The sequence below is a fragment of the Meles meles genome, chromosome 6 (assembly GCF_922984935.1).
Source record: "Meles meles chromosome 6, mMelMel3.1 paternal haplotype, whole genome shotgun sequence".
Taxonomy (NCBI): domain Eukaryota; kingdom Metazoa; phylum Chordata; class Mammalia; order Carnivora; family Mustelidae; genus Meles; species Meles meles.
This window is the reverse complement of record NC_060071.1, coordinates 89,189,751-89,215,372: the sequence shown is the minus strand read 5'-3', so window position 1 is coordinate 89,215,372 and position 25,622 is coordinate 89,189,751. Positions and strand designations below refer to the sequence as shown.

The 25,622-nt window shown below is 36.5% G+C and overlaps 1 protein-coding gene and 1 non-coding gene across 14 annotated transcripts in view; both read left to right on the top strand.

Moving 5' to 3' along the window:
• The window catches only part of RALGAPA1 (Ral GTPase activating protein catalytic subunit alpha 1), a 265,994-nt gene that overhangs the window by 64,278 nt on the left and 176,094 nt on the right, over positions 1-25,622 (top strand). For all 13 annotated transcript variants that reach the window (XM_046007925.1, XM_046007924.1, XM_046007923.1 and 10 more), the window contains exons 10-11: positions 7,073-7,312; positions 14,791-14,985. In XM_046007925.1, coding sequence (XP_045863881.1) covers positions 7,073-7,312; positions 14,791-14,985 — 435 coding nt within the window. The remainder of the gene's footprint in view (positions 1-7,072; positions 7,313-14,790; positions 14,986-25,622) is intronic.
• LOC123945366 lies at positions 8,240-8,347 on the top strand. The gene has a single exon (XR_006819201.1). It is a non-coding gene; the product is annotated as a U6 spliceosomal RNA (small nuclear RNA).

Here is a 25,622-nt window from a genome sequence, read left to right as displayed (position 1 = left end):
TGATAGTATATAAATCTTATACTTGGGGTTCTCTCTGATGAGGTTCTTCCCTTTTTTTGCTTATATATATATATTTTTTTCTCTTATCATATACTTCTATCAGTCTTTTTGTTTGTCTGTTTTTGTTTGTATACTTCATAAATCTTACCTTGGGACCCATTTGGACTGAGCCTTTTATCTTCCCTTTTTTTCCTGTCTCTCTCTCTCTCTCTCTCTCTTTTCTTTCTTCTTCTCTATTTCTTTTTCTTTTCTTTTTTCTCTCATTTGGGTGGGGAACCCTGATAGCACAGAAGCGTTCCAGGGTGTACCTGGACTGCACCACAATCGATAAATCCAGCTGCATCTGTTCAGTCATCTCTTACCAAAATGACTAGGAGGAGGAATACCCAGCAGAAGAAAAATACAGAGGATGGACCTTCTGCAACAGAGCTAATGGCTATCGACATAGACAATATGTTGGAAAAGGAATTCAGGCTAACAATTATCCAGGCAATAGCTAGGTTGGAGAAAGCCATGGATGACCAAACGGAATTGATTAGGGCAGAACTGAAAGCCACCAGGGATGATGTTCAAAATGCTCTCAATGAGTTCCAATCTAATCTAAATTCTCTAAAAGCTAGGGTAACTGAGACAGAAGATAGAATTAGTGATCTGGAGGACAAACAGATAGAGAGAAAGGATCAGGAGGAAGCCTGGAACAAACAGCTCAGAAGCCACGAAAACAGAATCAGGGAAATAAATGATGCCATGAAACATTCCAACGTCAGAATTATTGGAATCCCTGAAGGGGAGGAAAAAGAAAGAAGTCTAGAAGATATAGTGGAAGAAGTTCTCTATGAAAATTTTCCCAATCTCATGAATGGAGACAACGTTCATGTACTAGAGGCAGAGAGATTTCCCCCCAAGATTTTAGATTCTCGAAAGTCCCCGCGACACCTTATAGTTAAAATGAGGAATTATGTTTCAAGACAGACCCTCTTAAAAGCAGTTAGGACAAAGAAGCTCCTTACATACAGAGGAAAGCCCATTAGAATAATGTCAGACCTGTCCACAGAGACCTGGCAAGCCAGGAAGGGCTGGCAAAATATATTCAGAGTACTAAATGAGAAGAACATGCAGCCAAGAGTACTCTATCCAGCAAGACTGACATTCAAAATGGATGGAGAGATAAAGAGTTTCCAAGACTGGCAACCAAGACTATGCAACCACCAAGCCAACACTGCAGGAAATATTAAGGGGGGTCCTATAAAAGAGAAATTTTTATTTCTAAGAATACCATTGAACAGAAGTATAGAAACAATCTACAGACAGAAAGAATTCAAAGATAACACAATGTCAATAAAAACCTATCTCTCAATAATCACTCTCAATGTGAATGGCCTAAATGCACCCATAAAACGACACAGGGTTGCAGATTGGATAAAACGACAGAACCCATCCATATGTTGTCTACAAGAGACCCATTTTGAACCTAAGGATACACCCAGACTGAAAGTGAAGGGATGGAGAAGCATCTTTCATGCCAATGGGCCTCAAAAGAAGGCCAGGGTAGCGATTCTCATATCAGATAAATTAGATTTCAAACTAAAGACTGTAGTCAGAGATACAGAAGGACACTACATAATTCTTAAAGGGACTATCCACGAAGATGATCTAACAATTGTAAATATCTGTGCTCCCAATATGGGAGCACCCAATTACATAAGAAAACTATTAATCAAGATAAAGAGTCATATTGATATGAATACAATAATAGTAGGAGATCTTAATACACCTCTCTCAGAAATAGATCATCGAAGCAGAAAATTAATAAAGAAATAAGAGCATTGAATGAAACATTGGACCAGATGGACCTCATAGACATATACAGAACATTCCACCCTAAAACAACAGAATACTCATTCTTCTCAAGTGCACATGGAACCTTCTCCAGAATAGACCACATACTGGGTCACAAAGCAGGACTCAACCGATACCAAAAGACTGACATTATTCCCTGCATATTCTCTGATCACAATGCTTTGAAACTGGAACTCAATCACAAGGAGAAGTTCAGAAGGAACTCAAACACCTGGAAGCTAAAGACCACCTTGCTTAAGAATGCTGGGATCAACCAGGAGATCAAAGATGAACTTAAACAATTCATGAAAACCAATGAGAATGAAGACACTTCGGTCCAAAACCTATGGGATACAGCAAAGGCGGTTCTAAGGGGGAAATACATAGCCATCCAAGCCTCCATCAAAAAAATTGAAAAATCCAGAATACACCCAGCTGTCTCTACACCTTAAAGAACTGGAGAATCAACAACAAATCAAACCAACTCCACATGCAAGAAGGGAAATAATCAAGATTAAAGCAGAGATCAATGAGGTAGAAAACAGAGATACAGTAGAACGTATCAATGAAACTAGAAGCTGGTTTTTTGAAAGAATCAATAAGATCGATAAACCATTGGCCACACTAATCCAAAAGAAAAGAGAGAAAGCCCAAATTAATGATGAATGAAAAGGGAGAAATCACAACTAACACCAAGGAAATAGAAACAATCATCAGAAATTATTACCAACAGTTATATGCCAATAAGCTAAGCAACCTAGATGAAATGGATGCATTCCTGGAAAACTATAAACTCCCAAAATTGAACCAGGAAGAAATTGACAACCTGAATAGACCAATATCTAGTAACGAGATTGAAGCAGTGATCAAAAACCTCCCAAAAAACAAGAGCCCAGGACCTGACGGATTCCCTGGGGAATTCTACCAGACTTTCAAAAAAGAAATAACACCAATTCTGAAGCTGTTCCAAAAAATTGAAGCAGAAGGAAAACTTCCAGACTCTTTTTATGAAGCCAGCATTACCCTGATCCCCAAACCAGGCAAAGACCCTACCAAAAAGGAGAATTTCAGACCAATATCACTGATGAATATGGATGCTAAGATTCTCAACAAGATCCTAGCAAACAGGATCCAGGAGCACATTAAAAAGATTATCCACCATGACCAGGTGGGATTCATCCCTGGGTTACAAGGTTGGTTCAACATTCACAAATCAATCAATGTGATAGAACAAATCAATAAAAGAAGAGAGAAGAACCACATGGTCCTCTCCATTGATGCAGAAAAAGCATTTGACAAAATCCAGCATCCGTTCCTGATTAAAACGCTTCAAAGTATAGGGATAGAGGGAACATTCCTGAACTTCATAAAATCTATCTATGAAAGACCCACAGCAAATATCATCCTTAATGGGAAAAAGCTTGCAGTCTTCCCATTGAGATCAGGAACACGACAAGGATGCCCACTCTCACCACTCTTGTTCAACATAGTATTAGAAGTCCTAGCAACGGCAATCAGACAACAAAGAGAAATAAAAGATGTCCAAATTGGCAAGGAAGAAGTCAAACTCTCTCTCTTTGCAGATAACATGATTCTTTATATGGAAAACCCCAAAGACTCCACCCCTAAACTTCTAGAACTCATACAGCAGTTCAGTAATGTGGCAGGATACAAAGTCAATGTACAGAAATGTACATTGTGGCTTTCTTGTACAATGTACAGTGGCTTTCTTGTACACTAACAATGAAAATACAGAAAGGGAAATTAGAGAATCGATTCCATTTACTATAGCACCAAGAACCATAAGATACCTGGGAATAAACCTAACCAAAGAGGTAAAGGACCTGTACTCGAGGAACTACAGAACACTCATGAAAGAAATTGAAGAAGACACAAAAAGATGGAAGACCGTTCCATGCTCTTGGATTGGAAGAATAAACATTGTTAAAATGTCTATACTGCCTAGAGCAATCTATACTTTTAATGCCATTCCGATCAAAATTCCACTGGTATTTGTCAAAGAGCTGGAGCAAATAATCCTAAAATTTGTATGGAATCAGAAGAGACCCCGAATTGCTAAGGAAATGTTGAAAAACAAAAACAAAACTGGCGGCATCACGTTACCCGATTTCAAGCTTTACTACAAAGCTGTGATCACCAAGACAGCGTGGTACTGGCATAAAAACAGACACATAGACCGGTGGAACAGAGTGGAGAGCCCAGATATGGACCCTCAACTCTATGGTCAAATAATCTATGACAAAACAGGAAAAAATATACAATGGAAAAAAGACAGTCTCTTCAATAAATGGTGCTGGGAAAACTGGACAGTGACATGTAGAAGAATGAAACTCGATCATTCTCTTACACCGTACACAAAGATAAATTCGAAATGGATAAAAGACCTCAACGTGAGACAGGAATCCATCAGAATCCTAGAGGAGAACATAGGCAGTAACCTCTTTGATATCAGCCACAACAACTTCTTTCAAGATATGTCTCCAAGGGCCAAGGAAACAAAAGCGAAAATGAACTCTTGGGACTTCATCAAGATCAAAAGCTTCTTCACAGCAAAGGAAACAGTCAACAAAACAAAAAGGCAACCCATGGAATGGGAGAAGATATTTGCAAATGACAGTACAGACAAAAGGTTGATATGCAGGATCTATAAAGAACTCCTCAAACTCAACACACACAAAACAGATAATCATATCAAAAAATGGGCAGAAGATATGAACAGACACTTCTCCAATGAAGACATACAAATGGCTATCAGACACATGAAAAAATGTTCATCATCACTAGCCATCAGGGAGATTGAAATTAAAACTACATTGAGATACCACCTGGCACCACTTAGAATGGCCAAAATTAGCAAGACAGGAAACAACATGTGTTGGAGGGGATGAGGAGAGAGGGGAACCCTCTTACACTGTTGGTGGGAACGCAAGTTAGTGCAGCCACTTTGGAGAATAGTGTGGAGATTCCTCAAGAAATTAAAAATAGAGCTTCCCTATGACCCTGCAATTGCACTGCTGGGTATCTACCCCAAAGATACAGATGTAGTGAAAAGAAGGGCCATCTGTACCCCAATGTTTATTGCAGCAATGGCCACGGTCGCCAAACTGTGGAAAGAAGCAAAATGCCCTTCAACGGATGAATGAATAAGGAAGATGTGGTCCATATACACAATGGAGTATTATGCCTCCATCAGAAAGGATGAATACCCAACTTTTTTAGCAACATGGACGGGACTGGAAGAGATTATGCTGAGCGAAATAAGTCAAGCAGAGAGAGTCAAGTATCGTATGGTCTCACTTATTTGTGGAGCATAACAAAGAACATGGAGGACATGGGGAGATGGAGAGGAGAGGGAGTTGAGGGAAACTGGAAGGGGAGATGAACCATGAGAGACTATGGACTCTGAAAAACAACCAGAGGGTTTTGAAGGGGCGGGGGGTGGGAGGTTGGGGAACCCGGTGGTGGGTAATAGGGAGGGCCCGTACTGCATGGAGTACTGGGTGTGGTGCAGAAACAATGAACACGGTTATGCTGAAAATAAACAAATTAAAAAAAAAAATCCTAAAAAAAAGTCTTGTCCCCATTTTGTTTTCCCTTTTTTCAACAAGGGCACTGAGTCTATAAATGGGATGTAAAATTATATAGCTCTACAGTGGAGGGACTAATACTTAAACTTCTGATATTTTTTATTAAATAGTTTCCCTCTTTTTCACACTTTTTTTTTAATCAACGTGTTTTTTCTAAAGTTACCTCCATTACAGTATTTTTTGAATAATTTTTATTTTCCTTATCTCAGACTTTCTTTAGTTTTAAAAATCTTAAGCTTTGGGGCACCTGAGTGGCTCAGTGGGTTAAAGTCTCTGCCTTCGGCTCAGGTCATGATCCCAGTGTCCTGGGATGGAGCCCCACATCAGGCTCTCTGCTCAACAGGGAGCCTGCTTCCCTTCCTCTCTCTCTGCTTGCCTCTCTGCTTAGTTGTGATCTCTGTCTGTCAGATAAATAAATAAAAATCTTTTTAAAAAAATTCTTAAGCTTTGTTTTTGTTATGACTTCTTAGATCTTTTATAAATTGAGTGGAGGTATAAAGTATGTGTTTAGTTGATTAGTGTTCAGGAAATTAAACTTTATATTCCCCTTAACCTTTTATTTATCTGTAGCCAACTATGGGTATGTTTTCCCTAAAACTTTGTTCCAAGGTCTCTGCAAATAATCACTAAGTGTGGAAACTCTCATGTGGGACTATTTTTCATGATCCCAGAACTTAATGCACTAAAATAACAGAGTTTTTGATTGGAAGGCATATTTGAAATAATTTACTTAAACCCTTTCTTTTATAAATGACAGAACTGAGATCAAAAATTGAGTAGGTTACTAAAAATAATTTGCTATATCATGGAGAGTAGTGCTACTACCATCATTACCATGTAGTAATTTTCTCATCACCAACCTTAAGACTTTTACTTTACTCCTAAGGTTAGTCTTCATCTTCAGTCATGGTGAAATTCTTTTAAGTTATGAGAATATAGAGTGTTCTCTTGAGTTTTCTTTCTTTCTTCTTTTTTTTCTTTTAAGATTTTATTTTTAAGTAATGACTATACTCAGTGTGGGCTCAAACTTACAACCCTAAGATCAAGAGTCACATTCTGTACCGACTGAGCCAGCCAAGTACCCCATTCTTGAGTTTTCTTATATTTTCTTTTGGATTCCTTTCTACTTCTGTCATAACTTTTCTTCAATTCCTTTGTGTGTTTTGTAACTTTTTTGTACTGTAGACATTCTAAAGTCAAATTAGAAGTCAATAGATGGGGGCGCCTGGGTGGCTCAGTGGGTTAAAGCCTCTGCCTTCGGCTCAGGTCATGATCTCAGGGTCCTGGGATCGAGCCCCGCATCGGGCTCTCTGCTCGGCAGGGAGCCTGCTTCCCCCTCTCTCTCTCTGCCTCTCTCTCTGCCTGCCTCTCTGCCTACTTGTAATTTCTGTCTTTCAAATAAATAAATAAAATCTTTAAAAAAAAAAAAAGTCAATAGATGATTAGTGAGTATCACTATATTACTTCGATGTTGAGTTATTTGCATTGCTACTTAATTATTTATAATGGAGTCTAAATGAAATCTATGCCCAATTTTAACAGTGGTTTATTTGTGGAATGCTGTTAGAAAGCATAATACCAAGTTGAATGATTCTGACATTCTCCCCCTTTTGTTTTTATTTTAGAGGGCAGCTGCTAGTTTGGTATCCAGAGAAGAAAACAAAAATGATAATGCTGATAAAGCAGATAGAACTACAGAACCAGAACAGTCTCATTCCAATACAAGCACTCTCACAGAGCGAGAACCTAGCTCATCCAGTCTCTGCAGTATTGATGAGGAACATCTCACAGACATTGAAATAGTTCGCAGAGTTTTTTCTTCTAAAAGAAGTAATGTCAACTTTGTCACAGAGATATTTCGTCAGGTAAAGTACCTCTGAGTAATTTCAATTTGTTATATAGACTTTGGTTTTTAATGTTGAATATACTGGCTTTCAGATATTTAAAATTTTCATATTTAATTTTTAAGTTTATATTTAATTTTTTAAATTTATCACATCTTACATTTGTTACATCTACAATTTATTATTTAATTTTTAAAATGTATTACATCTAATCCTTTAATATTTACTATTTATATTTTTTTAGTTTATGATGATTTTAGTTTAATAACTGCCCACTTCCACCCATACTCCTTCTTTTATTAGAACAGTTTTCTTGTTACTCACTTTATGGTTTGAAACCTTTCTTCATACCATTTCATTAGTAAATTTTAATAAAGTTATTTTATCTTTTATTTTCTACAATCAATAAAAATGATTTGTGAATAGAAGCAGCATTGTTTTCTTTGCCTTTATCCTCCTTTCAGAGGCTTTTTTGTCCTCTAAGGCATTCTGAAGTTAAAGTTGCTTAAGGCAGATATTTGGGGACTAAAATAAAGAAATGGAGAGAAAGAAAAAGAAAAAGAAAACTATTTCACATAGAGGTAGCTAGAAATTCCTAAGTGCACATTTAGTTACATAGACATTTTGTGGAAAATAAGCCTTATGAAAACTAATCATTTGCTCTTAATAGCAAAGGTACTTAACTTTTGCGGGTAAACATCATTGAGTTTTGTAGCTGAAGGGGATCATTCAAGTCTCACAGCAAGTAAGTGGTAGATCTGGGTTTAAAACTCCCCAGATCCTGGTTCCCATGTCAGTGCTATTATTCTATACCACATGCCTTTACATGCCAGCAAGCTGTCTAGGCAAAGCAAATCTTCACTTTGTACACATGGTTATTGATATGTAAAGCAAAGCATGAGGCAGCATTAGTTTTGTTAATCTAAGTTAAAGAAACAAACTTGCCTTGTGCTTGTTTCAGCAGAACATATGCTAAAAATTGGAATGAGACAAAGAAAATTAACATGGCCCCTGCATGGGGACCACTGGCAAATTCATGAAGCGTTCTATATATATATATATATATATATATATATGTGTGTGTGTGTGTATATATATATATATATATATATATGGTTTTTTATTAACATATAATGTATCATTTGCTTCAGGGGTACAGGCCTGTGAATCCTCAATCTTACACAATTCACAGCACTCACCACAGCACATACCCTCCCCAGTGTCCATAACCCAGCCACCCCATCCCTTCCCTTCTATATTTTTGTGTTAATAAGTACAAATGTATACAGTTATCTACAAATGGACTCAGTTTTATACAACCCCAATAAAGTGAATATCACAATATAAAAAACAAATTTGCCTTAAAATTTTTCCAGCTTTTGGCAGTGGTTCTAGTTACCAAGTTTAAGGTTTATGTTGATAGAATATTTGACAAATGTGAAAGGAAAGATACTCGGCAAATAATGTTGGAGAACTTTACTTCTGGGAGAAGTTTATTTTTCCTTGTTTCTTTCTTTTGGATTTTTGTGTTATGGACTTAGATTTTTTTTGGAATTTTGTGGGAATTACTTTGAAACCTGGGTTGAAAGTTGTGTTCCTCCGGAGAAGAATTGCTCTTGCTTTCCAGGTATTTGGTGGTCCTGTCAACCTTGGAATATATTATTTATTTATTTATTTATTTATTTATTTATTTAAAAAATTTTTAAGTAAGCTCTGTGCCCAATATGGGACTTGAATTCACAACCCCAAGATCAAGAGTCTCATGCTCTATCAAATGAACCAGCCAGGTACCCAACCTTGGTTTACTTTAAATTAGAATTTTCAGCTTACAGGGCACCTGGGTGGCTTAGTGGGTTGGGCCTCTGCCTTCGGCTTGGGTCATGGTCTCGGGGTCCTGGGATTGAGCCCCGCATCGGGCTCTCTGCTCAGTGGGAAGCCTGCTTCCCCCTCTTTCTGCCTACTTGTGATCTATCTCTGTCAAATAAATAAATAAAATCTTAAAAAAAAAAAAGAATTTTCAGCTTAATGATTCTTACTGCTTTACAGTACTCAAAGTTATGTGATGACCAGCCTGAAAATATGAATTTGCAGGAAAGGCTATTCTTCCCTTATATTCCCCTACCCAAAGTCAACAGACAAGTTTCATCACTGAGTGTTCTCTGGAGCTGAGTTTTTTGCCTTCCCCTCCTACTTTGCCTTTGTTTTGAATTTAGCCTTCACTGGTGTCAGTTTTACATGTAGAACTCTGATCTGTCTCTCCCCTCTGTACAGGTGGCTGTTTGAGCCAATACTCTGTAGGCTGTCCAAGGCAGCAGCCAGCAGCTTCATTGTTCACTTACTTCTCTGGATTAATACTCACATTTTGTTCTAGACTCAGAATATCCATGCAAGCTGAGCCATTAATTTAAAAAGTTGTATTGTATTTTTTAGAAATTTTATGCAGGACTATTCCAGGATATCTTTAAATGATATTGCTGGGAACTGAAGTTCTTTGAGATGTTTTCATTCTGATATTATTTTTATTTATTTATTTTTTATTTTAGAGAGGAATTGGAGGCGAGGGGCAGAGGGAAATGGAGAGAAGGAATCTCAAAGCAGGCTCTATGCCCAGTGCAGAGCCTGATGAGGGGCCTGATCCTGTAATCCTGAGATGATGACCTCAGGGGTGCCTGGGTGGCTCAGTTGGTTAAGCATCTGACTCTTGATTTCTGCTCAAGTCATGATCTCAGGGTTGTGAGATTGAGACCCATGTTGGGCTGTGCACTGGGCCTGGAGCCTGCTTGAGATTTCCCTTCTCCCTCTCCCTCTGCCCCTTGGCCCTGCTTGTGTTCTCTAAAATAAATAAATCAATCTTATTTTAAAAAGTGATTTTTTTTTTAAGATTTTATTTATTTATTTGACAGAGAGAGAGATCACAAGTAGGCAGAGAGGCAGGCAGAGAGAGAGGAGGAAGCAGGCTCCCTGCGGAGTAGAGAGCCCGATGCGGGGCTCGATCCCAGGACCCTGAGATCATGACCTGAGCCGAAGGCAGCGGCTTAATCCACTGAGCCACCCAGGCGCCCCTAAAAAGTGATTTTTAAGGACAACTTAAGGAAAAATAAATTTTAGGATGGTGACACTAATGAATTATTCATGTTTTGAAAAGGGATCAGTTTCTAAGATGATGTTGTCATAGGAAAGCTTTTTTACCTGCTTAGTATTACTGATAAATTTTCAAAATTGAGAATTTTTGAAATAGTTTATTTCCTTATTTTGAAGGTTCATATGTTCCACAATATAATATAGCTAAAAATACTCCCCATTAATTATCAGAGATATGACCTTATGATGATTTTGCCCTTAGCAGTCTCAGCTAGAGTACAAGTCTTTCTATAGGTAAATAAGTTTAATAGATATATGTTTACTTAACATTTCTCAAATAATTGCATCCTCCTAGCTTTCACAGTTTTTGTTTTCCCTATCTTAACTTTGTTCTTCAACCTTCCTTTCCTTTCTACCCTTTTCCCCTTGTTTTACCTGCTCTCATCCTTAAGATCATAACTTAAATATGATTACACCAGAAAAGTCTTCCATGACCACTTTTACTCACCCACTCAAAAACAGATGCACCTGCATGCATATACACGCACACAGACACACACTAGTAAGTACTTCTTTATGATGTTTTCTTCATAGTACCTCTTCTGAGTCTTATATATATTTATTTTTAAAAATTATTTTGAAAACTCTGATCTTTCCTGCTACCCTCCAGGAACACTTTGCTTACTTATTTATCACTGTATCTTTATTGCCTGTCATAGAGTGGGCACCTAGTAAATATTTGGTGAATGAATCAAGAAGTTCTGTAACTGTTGGGGTACCTGGGTGGCTCAGTTGGTTGAGCATCTGACTCTTGCTTCAGCTCAGGTCATGATCTCAGGGTCTTGAGATCGTGCCCTGTGTCGGGCTCTGTGCTTAGGATTCTCTCTCCCCCTCTCCTTCCACTTCTACCCCAGCACTTGCATGCACACGACTCTCTCTCTCTCTCTCTCAAAAAAAGAAAAAAAAAAATGAAGAAGTAGTTCCGTAACTGTTGAGGGCCAGGTACTTTATCATTGCTGCCTGAGGGCTAACGTTTATTTCTAGAAGTTACGTCTTGAGATAATTTGTTAACATAGTTGACGATTGTTATTTTAGGGCCAGTGTAATGATTCTGAGTTCTGTCTTAGATGAAGGTATTTATATTGTTATGTGTCTTTAAAATCAAGATAAAATTATAAAGTATAGATCCCCAAATCATTTGAAATGATTAAATTGTTCTTCATATCCAATAGAATAGGCATAGATGTACTCCAGGCTTTAATCCCCTATTTTATAAGTAAACCCAGTGTGCTTTATGTTGTCATTACTTGGAGACTACAATGAGGAGCCCCCAAGTATTTTGATATGAAATAAATATAATACATCAATAGTTTAACCTTTAAGAAAGCACAGATTTTTCATATATATATATATAATTCTATATAAAAAGCACAGATTTTTCATATATATAAATTCTATATATATAATTCTATATGTATGTATATATATATATATATATACATATACATATATATATATAAAATTCCCCCAAAGTCACGTTAAGGCAGTGGATCACAAACTGTGGTCTTAGGCTTCTGGGACATCTCCAGGACTTTTTCAGGTCCATGAGGTCAAAACTATTTTCATGACAGTACTAAGATTTTATTTTTTTCCACTGTCATTTTCTCACAAGTGTTTGGTGAAGTTTTCCAGGTATCTCTGGATCTAATACAGTATCACATATGGTATTAGATTGAATGAAGAAGCAAGCAGATAAGAATTCAACCATCTTTTATTAGGCTAAGCATTAAAGATACTTGCAAAAATGTAAAGCAGTGTTACTCTTATTTTAGAATACCTGCTATTCTTGTTAACATCTGGTAGAGTAGGAGTTCTGAGACCAAAATGCAAACCATTGCTTTAAGAAGACAAAAATTCCCAGGTCTGCTAAATGCTCACTGTACCTGATTAAATCTTGAAGAAGTATCCATGACAATCTGGGTTGGTTAATAATAAAATAATATTAAAAGTATCAAAAACCAACATGTTTTGTTACAGTTTTTCACTAAGGAGAAAATCATAGCTACTAGTAAATCACATCCCATTGGTGAAGCCAGTTGTTAGAAAACTGGATCAGATTATCTTAAGTAAATACCATTAAATATTGGATTTTTCTATCTCTTGTTTTGATTCATTCTCCATGTAGTTTTTGGTTGTGTAGTAGTTTTATGGTCATGGAATCAGAACTGGAGATGACCTCATGTAGGTCAGTTTCTATAGACAAAAAATTTGCTGAGTTCATAGATTCAGAAATATTTTTTGAATGATAACTTGCCTTATTTTTGATTAATATTGATGTCTGTGTGGTGCTTCTTCATAGGGATAAAGTGCCGGTATATGGATTTGAATGTTATGGTTTCTGTGACAGTTATTTCTCATCATAAATGTATATATTGGCACTCTGGTTTTTACGTATCTGTTTTTTATACCATATCGGTCTTTTTATACCGTATCGCTAATATCGGTATTTCCTTAAGATCCATATTTAGTGTGTTGGCAAAATCAGACTTTGGGGCTTATAAGGAAAAAGGTTATACATACCCTGGACTTCAGTAAATTCATCAAGCCACTTGGGATATCGTGTGACAATTTATGCATTAATAATAATTAATTAATATCTTTAATTAATATCATTTATATCTTAGCTCTGGAGATTACTAATTTTTTTTAATGATTAATTAAACTTTATGTTTTAGGTCAGTTTTAGGTTCATAGCAAAACTGACCAGAAACTGCAGAGGGTTTCCATGCCAATCTTAAAAAGTTAATTTTGCAGTATTTGAGAATAGATTTTTTTTGAGATTGAGATTTTTTTTTCTTATATCTTGAACCTTTTTAAGGAAGGCTGAGTTCTAATTATAAAATAATTATTCTTAGAGCAGACACTGATTACTAAATCATGCCACTGACTATTATTAGGCTGCTACAATATGAGAGTGAGAATTTTGGAATGGGTTTGTTAGATGAAAGAAAGTAACAAGTAATGTAGATTGCCAGGGATTTAATAAGTAATTTAACTACATTAAATATCCTGTTGATATCACACATTAACTTTTCATCATTATCTTAGCTGATTTTCTTGGCTAGTTTCATTCAGATAAAGTCATTTGAGCCCATGATTATTAGTAAATACATCTACTGACAGCTGTATCGGAGGAAGTGCCAGGTTTTTAGGTAAATGTCTTGTGACTTTTAGAGTTGAAATTAATCAGTAGTGGTTGTAAAAGGAAAATGTAAAAGCAATTTAGTTCCCTTTTTTTTTCCCTTTTGGTAAAGAGAAAGTACAGTGAAAATGTTAAGCCATGAACACAAACATGCATGATGAAAGGAATTTAGATTGTGAGATGGAGTACTTTTACTGTTTTATTTTTGCCTGTTTGAATTGCATAAAATTCCTTTTTATTGTGAAAATACGGTATTTTTGTGATGAAGAGAATATTTACTTTTTTTAAAAGTTAATGTAACCCAGAAAGTACATAAAGGGAAGAGCAATTATAAGATATTCCTTTTAATTAAGTATTCTGCCTTATTATTTAACTTATTACATATTAATTATTACATATAAAATGAAATAAAGCTGAAACATTTTCTTATGTGCTGATAGTTATCTTTTTATGTAATTTGTATTACTTCTTGGAATCAGATTTAATTTTTAATTAAACTCATCAATTTATTTTAGTAGTAATAAAAAACAGTAAGTTACAAATATATGATTTATTATGAAAAGTGGTATTTACATTGAACTTTCTAGGAGCATAGTTATTTCATGAAGCAAGGAATATTCTCATTCTGAGCTAGATAGTACAAGTTAAACAAATCTTTGCTTTTGCACTTGAAATCCATGTCTATCTACCAAAAGCATTTCTGATTTTTTTTTTCTAAGATTTTATTTATTTATTTATTTATTTTTCATTTTATTTATTTTTTCAGCGTAACAGTATTCATTCTTTTTGCACAACACCCAGTGCTCCATGCAAAACGTGCCCTCCCCATTACCCACCACCTGTTCCCCCAACCTCCCACCCCTGACCCTTCAAAACCCTCAGGTTGTTTTTCAGAGTCCATAGTCTCTTATGGTTCGCCTCTAAGATTTTATTTTTAAGTAATCTCTATATCCATTGTGGGGCTTGAACTCATGACCCTGGGATTAAGAGTTGCATGCTTTACTGACTGAACCAGCCAGGCACCCCTACTGAAAGTATTTATATGGTTAATATATTTACAAATTATTTGGAAACAAAAGGCTTTTTCTGACAATGGGTTGGTTGACTTTATATCTTTAAAAATCAATTATATCATACTTTATAACAACCTAAAATATATGTATTAGTGGCAAAGTAAAATGTATCATGTGTGTTCTCTTTTTTTTTTTTCCACTAGGCATTTTTATTACCGATTTGTGAAGCAGCAGCTATGAGAAAAGTGGTAAAAGTATATCAAGAATGGATCCAGCAAGAAGAAAAACCTTTGTTTATGCAAGAGCCTGAAGAAATTGTGATCTCTTCTGACTTACCTTGTATTGACAATGTCACAGATCATGTTATTTCAATGGAAGAAGGAGAAAAGAGAGAAGAGGTAAATTGATAAGACTTAATATATATTTTACTATAAGTTTAATGATTAGATTCTCACAAAAGTGTAATAACTTGTTGACATACATATACTTAATAAATGAGAAGTTAAAGATACCTTTCAGTATATTTTGCAACTTAGGTAATATGCCAGTTACCACAGTACTATTTCCTAAAGCTCTTTGGTGTCATAACTTTAAAAAATTAATATTGAGATAGTATACTGAGTCTTTAATTCATTGTGTAGATCAAAATTAGATGCCATTTGAAGAGGTGTAATATTTGAGACTGATGGGAGGATGGCAGAGTATGGGCAAGTCCTGAACTCACCTCTCCCACAGATACACCAAGACTGCAACTACTAAAAAGGAACCCTCACTGAGAAAGACTTGGAGACTAAGAGACCAGCTCTTGCACAGCTAAAGATAAAAAGAAAAAGCCACAGGGAGTCTGGCTGGTTTAGTTGGTAGAGGGACTCTTAATCTCGGGTTTGTGAATTTAGGTCCCATGTTGGGCATACTGGTTACTTAAAAAAAAAAAGAAGAGATAGGGAGGGGAAGCCTTGAGAAGGGGTAAAGTGTGGCAGAGGTGCAGTCAGGTTGGGACCCAAACCCCTGATCTGGCGATCCACATCATAGGCCCAGAGATCCTACCCGAGGACCAAGGGATTTAAGCACCATGTTGTACACCCCAACTCTGGAGATCTACACAGGAAAAATGAGAACCCTACAACGTCTGGCTTTGAAAATCAGCAGAGCTTAACTTCAGGAGCTTTGAAAATCGTTGGGCTTACCCCTGGGACAACCAGGAGGCTATAGGAAACTGAGACAATGCTCCAAATTGTCCCATCCACAATCTCACATATTCTCAGATCCAACACAGAGGCAGCAGTTTCCAGAGCACCTGAGATGTACATAAATTTTTTGACTGATTTTAGGGCTTACGTTGAAGGGGCAGGGATCTGTAAGAACTTTCTTTCGGAAATAGAAACACTAATGGGCACTATTTTCTTACCTTCATTTAGCCCAGCTAGTAGCTTAATGCTTATGGGCTCCAGTTCTGACATTCTCCACCTACCTTGCTAGTACCAGTCATCCCACCCTGGCATTCTCCTGCAGAATCAACCCAGCCCTCTGGTGGACCTTCTCTTAAACTGCTCCCACTTTTCCATATCCCCTGGGCAGCCTTGGCTGGGACTGGTGTCCCTCCAAAGTGACTCATGCCCTGGGGGACTGATCATGTCCACTAGCACACCCACAGCATCGTGGGTGGGCCTTTAAGCCAGCCGCACCAGGGTCCACCTCCTCCCACCAGGGAACCCATAATAGTCCTGGCTGGGCATTGCAACTAGTTGGCCTGGGGGGCAGCCCTGCCTATCAGAATACGAAGCAGTCAGAGCTCATTCAACAACTGAAGGGTGTTTACTGCACACACACGGGACACACCTGGAGCACCTACTTTGGGTAACTGGGGGAGGAGGGGATTGTGCTTCTGGACCCTATAGGGCACCTTCCACATAAGGCTATTACCTTTGAGAGCAGGAAATGTAGCTGACTACTATCTAATACATGGAAACAAACGCAGAAAGTTAGACAAAATGAGGAGACAGGAATATGTTCCAAATGAAAGAACAAGAAAAAAAAATCTCAGGGACATAACTAAATGGAAAGGAATCTACCTGATAGAGTTAAAAGTGATAGTCATAAAGATGCTCACTGAACTTAGGAGCAGAGTGGATAAACTCAGACCTTCAACAAAAAAATAGAAAATTAAAAAAAAAAACAGATCTGAAAAATACAATAACTCAAATGAAAAATATACCAGAGGGAATCAACAACCAGGGGAGAGGGTGCAGAAGAATGGATCAGTGATCTGGAAGACAGAATACTGGAAATCATCCAAGCTGAGCAGCAAAAGGAAAAAGAATTTTATATAAGATAGGGTGAGAGACTTCTGGGGCAACATCAAAAGTATTAACATTTGCATTATAAGGGGCCCCAGAAAAAGAGAGTTAGAAAGGGGCAGAAAACTTATTTGAAGGAATAACAGCTAAGAACTTTTCTAAACTGGGCAAAGAAACAGAAACATCCAGGTTTAGGAAGCATAGATAAACTCAAATAAGATGAACCCAAAGATGTCCACACCAAGACACATAATAATTAAAATGTCAAGAATTACAGAGAATTTTAAAAGCAACAAGAGAAAAGCAACTTACATGTGAGGGAACACCTACAAGACTCTCAACTGAGTTCTGGCAGAAACTTGCAGGCCAGAGGGAATGGCTTGGTGTATTTAATGTGCTCAAAGGAAAAAAAAACCTAAAACCAAGAATACCCAGCAAGGTTATAATTCAAAACTGGGGAAATAGAGTTGCTCAGACAAACAAAAGTTAGAGGCTTCATCACCACTGCATCAGCCTTACAGGAAATGTTAAAGTGACTTCTTTATGCAGAAAAGAAAAAGCCATAACTAGAAGTAAAAAAATTATGAAATAAAACATTTCACTAGTGTTGGAAGATGGGGAGGGACAGTAGAGTACTCCCCAAACTGAGAAGACACTTTGAAACTAGAAATCAAAGAAGGCAACTCTGTATGGTTTACAAAATTTTATTCAGGGTAGTTTACCGATGAGGTGATGAGGCACATGATGATCCAGGTGCTGTACCACTATCCTCCACAAAGTCTAGACCTTAGTCCATAGATTTTATAGAGCAAGAGATATGCAGAAGGGCATTATTATGTGATCAAAGGGTTTGCATGCACTTAATTGACAGCTAACCTTTTAATTAGATCTGTGGTGCCATCTGTGCATCAGGAAAGATAAAGACTGCATCATCTCCAACAGATTCATGGGCGGTCAAAGCAAGCTTCCCCCATCCCAGCCTTGGCAGACATTTCTAAAGCAGCCCCAAGAGAGGTCATCAAGCAAATATGAACAAGATGGAGGGCCATCAATGGAGTCAGGATTGTCAGCACTCCTACAACTGGTAAAAGCAAACATATAATAAAGGAAGTATGTCAGTCACTTATAAAGCTAACATGAAGGTTAAAAAAAAAAGTGGTAAAATCAACTATATTTACAATAACTAGGTAAGGGATACACAAAAAACGTAAAATATGTGTCAGATACGTAATACGTGGTGAGAGGAAGGTAAAAATGTAGTACAATTAGAATGTGTTTGAACTTAAGTGACCTAACTTAAAATAGATGACTAACCTGTAGGGTGTTATACATGGACCTATAGCAGCCATAAACAAAAAACCTGCAATAGGTAAGCAAAAAATAAAGGAATCCAAGTACAAAGCTGAAGATTGTCATCAAATTACAAGAGAAGACAGCAAGAAAGAAGAAAGGAACAGAGAAGAATTACAAAAACAGCAAGAAAACAATGAAAATGGCAGTAAGTACATGCCTATCAATAATTAATGTACATGGACTAAATGTTCAATCAAAAGTCATCAAGGTAGATTTTAAAAATTTCAAAAATAATTGAATAGATTAAAAAAGCAAACCAAGACCTATCTGTATGCTGCCTACAAGACACATTTCTTGTAGTGATGGGATAGAAAAGATTATCTATGCAAATGGAATTGATCAATAAAGTTGGGGTAACAGTTCTTGTATCAGACGCAATAGATGTTGAAACAAAGACTGTAAAATAGAGAAGGGCATAACATAATGATGGAGGGAGCAGTCTAGCAAAGGAATATAATATTTGTAAATTATATGCATCTAGTATGGGAGCATCTAAATGTATAAAGCAGATATTAACAGACATAAAGGGAGAAATTGACAGTTATACAGTAATAGTAAGGAACTTTAACACCCCACTTACATCAATGGATAGATTGTCCAGATAGAAAATTAATAAATAGTGACTTTGAATGAGGCATTAGATCAGATGGACTGAAGTAAATATATCCAGATAGTACATCCAGATGTACAGAAGATTCCTTCTAAAAATAGCAAAATACACATTTTTTAATGCACATGGAACATTCTACAAGATGGGTCACATATTAGGCCACAAAACAAGTCTCAGTAAATTTAAGAAGATTGAAATCATATCAAGCATCTTTTCTAAGCACAATATTAGAAAACTAGAAATAAATTAGAAGGAAAAAACACAAAGACATAGAGAGTAAGCAACATGCTACCCAATAAGCAGTGGGTCAATGAAGGAAAAGAAAATACCTTGAGGAAAAAAAGAAATACCTTGGGATAAGTAAAAAGACATATTCCAAAATCTTTGGAACATAGCAAAAGCAATTCTAAGGTAGACGTTTATATAAATAGAGGCATATCTGAATAATCAAGGAAGATCTCAAATATACAATCTAACTTATGCCTAGGAGAACTAGAACAAGAATAACAAAGCCCAAAGTTAGTAGAAGAAAGTCATAAAGATCAGAGGAAAAATAAATGAAACAGACTAAAAATACACTAGAAAAGATAGATGAAACTAAGAGCTGGTTCTTTGAAAAGATGGACAAAATTGATAGAACTTTAGCCAGACGCATTAAGAAAAAGAGAGAAAACCCAAATAAATAAGAAATGAAGAATGAGAAGTAACAGCTGGTTCAATAAGAATACAAAGGCTTATTTATAAGACATTATTACAAAAAAGTACACACCAACAAATGGGACAGCCTAAAAAAGTATAAATTCCTAGGAACATAGTGTTCCAAAACTGAATCAGGAAGACTTAGAAAATCTGAACAGAACAATTGCTGGTAACGAAATTGATTTTGGTAATCAAGAAACTCCCAACAAACAAGAGTCCAGGACTAAATGGATTCACAGTTAAATTCCATCAGGCATTGATATCAGCCACAGCAACTTTTTTCAAGATATGTCTCCAAAGGCAAAGGAAACAAAAAGGAAAAAAGCGAAAATGAACTTTTGGGACTTCATCAAGATCAAAAGCTTCTGCACAACAAAGGAAACAGTCAACAAAACAAAGAGGCAACCCACAGAATGGGAGAAGATATTTGCAAATATACTGTCTATGACAGTATAGACAAAAGGCTGATATCCAGGATCTATAAAGAACTTCTCAAACTCAACACATACAAAACAGATAATCATGTCAAAAAATGGGCAGAAGTATGTCTTCTCCAATGAAGACATACAAATGGCTTTCAGACACATGAAAAAATGCTCCTCATCACTAGCCATCAGGGAGATTCAAATTAAAACCACATTGAGACACCAACTTACACCAGTTAGAATGGCCAAAATTAGCAAGACAGGAAACAATGTGTACTGGAGGGGATGTGGAGAAAGGGGAACCCTCTTACACTGTTGGTGGGAATGCAAGTTGGTACAATCACTTTGGAGAACAGTGTGGAGATTCTTTTTTTTTTTTTTTTTTTTTTTTTAAGATTTTATTTATTTATTTGAGAGAGCATGAGAGAGGAGAAGGTCAGAAGGAGAAGCCGACTCCCCAAGGAGCTGGGAGCCCAATGCGGGACTCGATCCTGGAAGTCCAGGATCATGACCTGAGCTGAAGGCAGTTGTGCAACCAACTGAGCCACCCAGGCGCCCCAGTGTGGAGATTCTTAAGAAATTAAAAATAGAGCTTCCCTGTGACCCTGCAATAGCATTACTGGGTATTTACCCCAAAGATACAGATGTAGTGAAAAGAAGGGCCATCTGTACCCACAATGCTCATAGCAGCAACGGCCACGGTTGCCAAACTGTGGAAAGAACCAAGATACCCTTCAGCAGACGAATGGATAAGGAAGATGTGGTCCATATACACTATGGAGTATTATGCCTCCATCAGAAAGGATGAATACCCAACTTTTGTATCAACATGGATGGGACTGGAAGAGATTATGCTGAGTGAAACAAGTCAAGCAGAGAGTCAATTATCGTATGGTTTCACTTATTTGTGGAGCATAAGAAATAACACAGATGACTTGGGGAGATGGAGAGGAGAAGGGAGTTGAGGGAAATTGGAGGGGGAGATGAACCATGAGAGACTGTAGACTCTGAAAAACAATCTGAGGGTTTTGAAGGGGCGGGGGGTGGGGAGTTGGGCCAGCCTGGTGGTGGGTATTGTGGAGGGCACGTATTGCATGGAGCACTGAGTGTGGTGCATAAACAATGAATTCTAATACACTGAGAAGTAATTAAAAAAATAAAAAATTTTTAAAAATTCCATCAGGGATTTAAGGAAGAGTTGATGCCTATTTTTCTCAAACTATTCCAAAAAATCAAAGGGTAATGAAACCTTCCAAATATATTCTGTGAGGCTAACATTACCCTGATACCAAAACCAGACACAAAGAAAACTATAGAAACTATAGACCAGTACCCTTGGTGAACATAGATGTAAAAATCCTCAACAAAATAGCAGACTGCATTCAGAAATACATTAAAAGAATCATTCATTATGTTCAAGTGGGATTTATTCAAGGGATGCAAGGTTGGTTCAATATTTGCAAATCAATCAGTGATGCATCATATTAACAAGGAAGGGTAAAACCCATATGATCACTTTGATAGATGCAGAAAATACTTGACAAAATTCAGCATCCATTTATGATAAAAACTTAACAAAGTGGGTTTAGAGGGAACATACCTTAAAGACCATATATGAAAAACCCATGGCTGACATCATACTCAATGGTGAAAAACAGAGCAATTCCTCTAAGATCAGGAATAAGACAAGGATGTCTACTTTTACCACTTTTATTCAGCATAGTTTTGGAAGTGCTAGCCACAGCAATCAGACAAGAAAAGAAATAAAAGGCATCCAAATTATTAAGAAGTGAGACTCTCACTGTTTACAAATAACATAGTACTATACATAGATAACATTAAAGATTCCATCAAAAAACTGTTAAAACTAATAAATTCAGTAAAATCACAGGATACAAACTTAATATACTGAAATCTGTTGCATTTCTATATATTAATAACAAAATAGCAGAAAGAGAAATTAAGAAAACAATTCCATTTACAGTTGTGTCACAAAGAATAAAATACCTAGGAGTAAATTTCACCAATAAAGTGAAAGACCTGTTCACTGAAAACTGTAAGATATTGATGAAAGAAATGGAAGAAGACACAATGGAAAGATATACCATGCTCATGGATTGGAAGAATTAACATTGTTAAAATGTCCATACTTTCCAAAGCAATCTACAGATTTCAGTGCAATCCCTATCAGAATGCCAGTAGCAATTTTCACAGACCCAATAACACTAAAATTTGTATGGAACCACAAAATACTCTGAATAGTCAAAGCAGTCTTGAGGAAAAACAGAATAAAGCTAGAGGTATTTCAACCTATACTATACGCTTCTGGATTTCAAACTATATTACAACGTTGTAGTAATCAGAACAGTATGGTAATGACACAAAAAGAGACACCTAGATCAATGAAACAGGACAGAGAGCCCAGAAATAAACTCACACTTATTTGTTCAATTAATCTATGACACCAGTGACAAAACATACAATGGAGTAAAGACTGTTTCATCTGGTGTGGGATTTCAGTGGTGTGGGAAAACTGTACAGCTACATGTAAAAGAATGAAACTGGACCACTTTCTTACACCATACACAAAAAGAAACTCAAAATGGATTAAAGACCTAAGTGTAAGACCTGAAACCATAAAACTCCTGAAAGAAAACATAGGTTTATGCTCTTTGACATGTGTCTTAATAATAGTTTTTTGAATCTGCCTCCTCACACAAGGGCAACAAAAACAAAAATAAACAGTCGGGACTACATCAAACTGAAAGCTTTTGCATAGCAAAGGAAACCATCAGCAAAACAAAAATGCAACTTACTGAATGGGGGGATGTATGTCCAATAAGGGCTTTATATCCAAAGTATATAACTCCTACAACTCTACACCAGTAATACAATCTGATTAAAAAATGAATGGAGAATCTGAATGGACATTTTTTAAAGAAGCATACAGGGCCAACAGACACTTGAAAAGATGCTCAACATCACTAATCATCAGGGATTTGCAAATCGAAACTACAGTGAGATACCACCTCACCCCACATCAGAATGGTAGCCAGAAAACAAAACAAAACAAAAAAATGAGTGTTTGTTAGGATGTGGAGAAAAGAACTCTTGTTCCTGTTGGTCGGAATGGAAATTGGTATACTATGGAAAACAGTAGGAGATAACTCAAAAAATTACAAATAAAAATACCATATGATCAGCAATTCCACTTCTGAGTATTTAGCTGAATGAAAACACTAATTCGAAAAGATATATGCACTCCGGTGTTCATTGCATCATTTATGGTGGCCAAGATACGGAAACAACTAAGTGTCCCATCAGTAGATGAATGGATAAAGAAAATGTGCGCTCGCTCGCTCTCTCTCTCTCTCTCTCTCTCTCTGCATACACACACAAACTTGAACATTACTTAGCCCTAAGAGAGAATGAATCTTAACCATTTGTGGCAACATGGGTGGACCCAGAGGGTATTACGCTGAGTGAAATAAGTCAGGGAAGGAGAAATACCATATGATTTCCCTTGTATTTAGTTTATAAAAAAATAAATGAAAAAAATAAAATGGGAACAAACTCATAAATACAGAGAACCTGTTGGTGGTTGTCAGTGGGGTGGGATAGCAAAATAGGTGAAGGGGATTAAGTAAGAGATACAAACTTCAAGTTATAAAGAAGTTACAGAGTTACAAAGTATAGCATAGAGAATATAGTTAATAGTATTTTAATAACTTTGTAAGGTAACAGATGGCAGTTGCACTTATTGTGGTGATGAGTTTGAAATGTATATAAATGTTGAATCACTATGTTGTGGTACTAGGTAAAAATGAATGTTGTAGTACATATTTCTTAAGGATGATTACCAAACTACAGTTTTCCCCTTACCTGTCTTATTCTGGGAGTTGGGTACTTAAACCAGAATATTCTGAATTCTTTCTTGTAAGGTTTTGTATTTTGCTCATTATAGCATAGAAAACATCCTTAACTGTAGAATAAACTGGTCTGTGATAAGAAAGGCTGGAGTTTACTCATAGAGGAGAAAAGATGAGGGAGGATGGAGTGGAAGTGAAATTTCAGTATCTGGTATCATTTATTCTTTAAGTGTAAATCAATTCTTTTTTTTTTTTTTTTAAAGATTTTATTATTTGACAGAGATCACAGGTAGGCAGAGAGGCAGGCAGAGAGAGAGGAGGAAGCAGGCTCCCTGCTGAGTGGAGAGCCGGATGTGGGGCTTGATCCCAGGACCCTGGGATCATGACCTGAGCAGAAAGCAGAGGCTTTAACCCACTGAGCCACCCAGGCGCGCCCCTGTAATCAGTTCTTGTCCTTCAATTTTTTTTTTTTTAAAGATTTTATTTATTTATTTGACAGAGAGAGAGAGATCACAAGTAGGCAGAGAGGCAGGCAGAGAGAGAGGAGGAAGCAGGCTCCCTGCAGAGCAGAGCCTGAGATCATGACCTGAGCCGAAGGCAGCAGCTTAATCCACTGAGCCACCCAGGCGCCCCTTGTCCTTCAATTTTTTAATCCTTGTTGTAGGCCAGGTTCTAACCAAAAAGTTGGGGCATGTGACACAGACACAAACAAAAAAACTAAATCTGGATAGAAGTAATTTGGTAACTTTTTTTTTTTCTAACTTTGGTGGTTAATTTAATCTCATCAGTTGATTAACAGGATATTAATATATGAATGAATAGGCCATATTCTTCAGGGATTTAGTGAATCAATATATATGCATGTGTGTAATATATAGCTATAGATATATATCTATATAGGTATCTGTATAGATATATATAGTTAGATAGACTCCTTCCCTATTTCTAAAAAGAGAAAAATGTAACTAAGGAATATAACTAAATGTAACTGAGAAATATACTTGAGGTAGTTTAAATTTAAAAATTTAAAAGTTTAGATTTACCATGTAAATTAGGAAATAATTATAGTTCTATTTTTTTAATAATTTTTTTTTAAGATTTTATTTATTTATTTGACAGAGAGAGATCACAAGTAGACAGAGAGGCAGGCAGAGAGAGAGAGAGAGGGAAGCAGGCTCGCCGCTGAGCAGAGAGCCTGACGCGGGACTCGATCCCAGGACTCTGAGATCATGACCTGAGCCGAAGGCAACGGCTCAACCCACTGAGCCACCCAGGCGCCCCTATAGTTCTATTTTTTATTCATCAATTAAAACATCCAATTTTTGCATCAGTCTGGAAAATAAACCTATCAATTTAAATAATTTATTTTCCCCCAGTTTTTGTCATAAATTTATAGCTTAATACTGAGCTTACCCTGTGTCATTTACTATTCTTACATAAAAATGACACATACAAAAATAATACATTTACATACCTAATAAATACAACAAATAAACAAACAGTGGAAAAGAGGGAAAAAGGAAAGAAGGAAGCTATAAAAGCCTGGTGATGTAGTGTTTTATAGGTAAAACATATTCATTACTCAAATACTGCAAGTAGTTTTGTTATTAGAAATGTGGATTTTTCAGAATGCCAACAGCTCTTGCTAATGGCATGAAAAACAAAAGATATAATCATTCACTGATTTCTATTCTGATAAGTTTAAAATATATGTAAATGATTTAGAATTTGGTTTTAATTATAAAATGAATTAAGTTATAGATTCAGATAGTGGCTTTTTAT